Source organism: Berghia stephanieae, chromosome 3, assembly GCF_034508935.2.
Source record: "Berghia stephanieae isolate SIO BIC M18660-M18661 chromosome 3, UCSD_Bste_1.3, whole genome shotgun sequence".
Classification (NCBI taxonomy): Eukaryota; Metazoa; Mollusca; class Gastropoda; order Nudibranchia; family Aeolidiidae; genus Berghia; species Berghia stephanieae.
This window is the reverse complement of record NC_088362.1, coordinates 70,798,698-70,801,197: the sequence shown is the minus strand read 5'-3', so window position 1 is coordinate 70,801,197 and position 2,500 is coordinate 70,798,698. Positions and strand designations below refer to the sequence as shown.

At 49.5% G+C, this 2,500-nt stretch overlaps 2 protein-coding genes across 2 annotated transcripts in view; both read left to right on the top strand.

Moving 5' to 3' along the window:
- Positions 1 to 2,500, top strand: part of LOC144969638 (uncharacterized) — a 9,696-nt gene that overhangs the window by 3,800 nt on the left and 3,396 nt on the right. The gene's annotated exons all lie outside the window — the stretch shown is intronic.
- The window catches only part of LOC144969339 (uncharacterized), a 4,534-nt gene that overhangs the window by 274 nt on the left and 1,760 nt on the right, over positions 1 to 2,500 (top strand). The window contains exon 2 of the mRNA XM_078908449.1: positions 1 to 1,686. This exon is cut by the window's left edge and continues 68 nt beyond it. Coding sequence (XP_078764575.1) covers positions 1 to 1,686 — 1,686 coding nt within the window. The remainder of the gene's footprint in view (positions 1,687 to 2,500) is intronic.

Sequence of the window (2,500 nt, the reverse complement as noted above, 5' to 3'; positions counted from 1 at the left end):
CGCCCCAAGCTGGGCAGCCCCCAGCCAGAAAGGTGTTGACCCGCCACGATCTGCCTGCTTCAGAGGGTGCCTGGAGCTTAGAGCTTGCAAGCTTGACAAGTGGATCGTTAAACTGTGTACCAGGCAAGCAAATGAAAAAGAAAACGAAGTCCCCAGCTCTTCGATTAGCAAGCTGGAATGTAAGAACTATGCGCTCAGGACTGACAGATGACCTTCAGGCCATGGACGATGCTCGAAAAACAGCAGTAATTGATCGTGAACTTAACAGATTGAACATCGACATAGCAGCCTTGCAGGAAACGCGACTCCCAGAGAGGGGATCCCTGAAGGAGAAACACTTTACATTCTTCAGGCAAGGAAAAGGCACAGAAGACGTGAGGGAGCACGGTGTTGGATTTGCAGTACGCCATACATTGCTTCCTATGATCGAACCGCCAACAGACGGCACAGAGAGAATTTTTAAGCTGCGCCTGTCATCCATGCAGGGCTCGGTGAACCTTGTTTGCGTCTACGCCCCAACACTGCAAGCTTCGGTTGAAGTAAAGGACCAATTCTATGAGTCATTAGACGCCATTGTCAACAATATCCCAGAAGTGGAGCACATCTACCTTCTTGGCGACTTCAACGCGCGAGTTGGTGCTGACAAAGAATCATGGCCAACCGTTTTGGGGCACCACGGCATAGGAAAGATGAATGAAAATGGTCAGAGGCTTCTTGAACTCTGCTGCTATCGCAAACTATGCGTGACGAACACCTATTTTCAGAACAAGGCATGTCACAAGGTGTCATGGAGACATCCAAGGTCAAAACACTGGCATCAGCTGGACATGATCATTACTAAGCGCGATTCTCTTAACAATGTTTGTAACACCAGGTCCTATCAAAGCGCTGATTGCGACACTGATCACTCTTTGGTTGCCACAAGGGTGAAACTGACACCAAAGAAACTTCATCACTCAAAGAGAAAGGGCCAGCCCAGGATCAACATCAGCAAGGCAGCTTACCGGGAAAAGAATATAGAGTTCAACGAGCAACTTGAGAAGATTCTCAACACAGCTCATAGAGAAGCAGAACAAAACGCACAGGACAGCTGGAACTCTCTTAGAAACGCCATTTACAGCACTGCAGTTCTGACATACGGCAAAAAGGAGCGCAAGAGCAATGATTGGTTTGAAGCCAGAATTACTGAGATGGAGCCAGTCATTGATGCCAAGCGCAGCGCACTTGTCAGCTATAAACATAAACCGAGTCAGAGGAACCTGCAGGCGCTGCGAGCTGCACGCAGCAAAGCACAGCAAACAGCACGACGTTGCGCCAATGACTACTGGCTTCAGTTATCGGACAACATCCAGCAAGCGTCTGAAAGTGGCAACATAAGGGCCATGTATGAGGGCATCAAACAGGCGACAGGCAAATCTACAAAGAAAACTGCACCTATTAAATCCAAGACAGGGGAAGCCATCACTGACAAGGACAAGCAGATGGGTAGATGGGTAGAGCACTACTTGGAACTCTACGCCAGAGAAAACACTGTCACCCAAAAAGCGTTAGACGCAATTGAAGAACTGCCAGTACTGGAAGAACTAGACGCAGAACCAATCATGGAGGAGCTCAGAAAAGCAATCGATGCTCTGGCCTGTGGCAGAGCACCCGGTGACGACAGCATTCCACCCGAAATCATCAAATGTGGAAAGCCAGCCCTCTTGGAACCACTACATAAACTCCTGTGTCTTTGCTGGAGAGAAGGCAAGGTACCCCAGGATATGCGTGATGCCAAGATTATCACCCTCTACAAAAACAAGGGAGACCGTAGCGACTGTAATAACTATAGGGGAATCTCTCTACTGAGCATTGTGGGTAAAGTCTTTGCGCGCGTTGTCCTCGCTCGACTGCAAGTCCTCGCCGAACGTATCTACCCAGAGTCGCAGTGTGGCTTCAGAGCCAAGAGGTCGACAGTGGACATGATCTTCTCAGTACGTCAACTTCAGGAGAAATGCAGAGAACAGCAGATGCCCTCTACATTGCATTTATTGACCTGACAAAGGCATTTGACCTTGTTAGCAGGAAGGGCCTTTTCCAACTGCTAAAGAAGATTGGCTGTCCTCCTCAGCAGCTTAGCATCATTGCCTCCTTCCACGACGACATGAAGGGCACCATTAGCTACGACGGTGGAGCCTCTGAACCCTTCCCCATGCGCAGCGGCGTGAAACAAGGCTGTGTCCTCGCACCGACTTTGTTTGGTATATTTTTCTCCTTACTGCTGAAGTTCGCATTCAAAGAGTCCCCAGAAGGAGTCCACTTACACACCAGAAGTGATGGGAAGCTGTTCAATCTGGCACGGCTGAGAGCAAAGACCAAGGTCCGCACAGTCCTCATAAGGGAAATGCTATTTGCAGATGATGCAGCTCTATGCGCGCATACCGAGGAAGACCTTCAGCGGCTGGTGGACAGGTTTTCCCACGCATGCAGGGAATTCGGGCTGACGATCAGCATCAAGAAA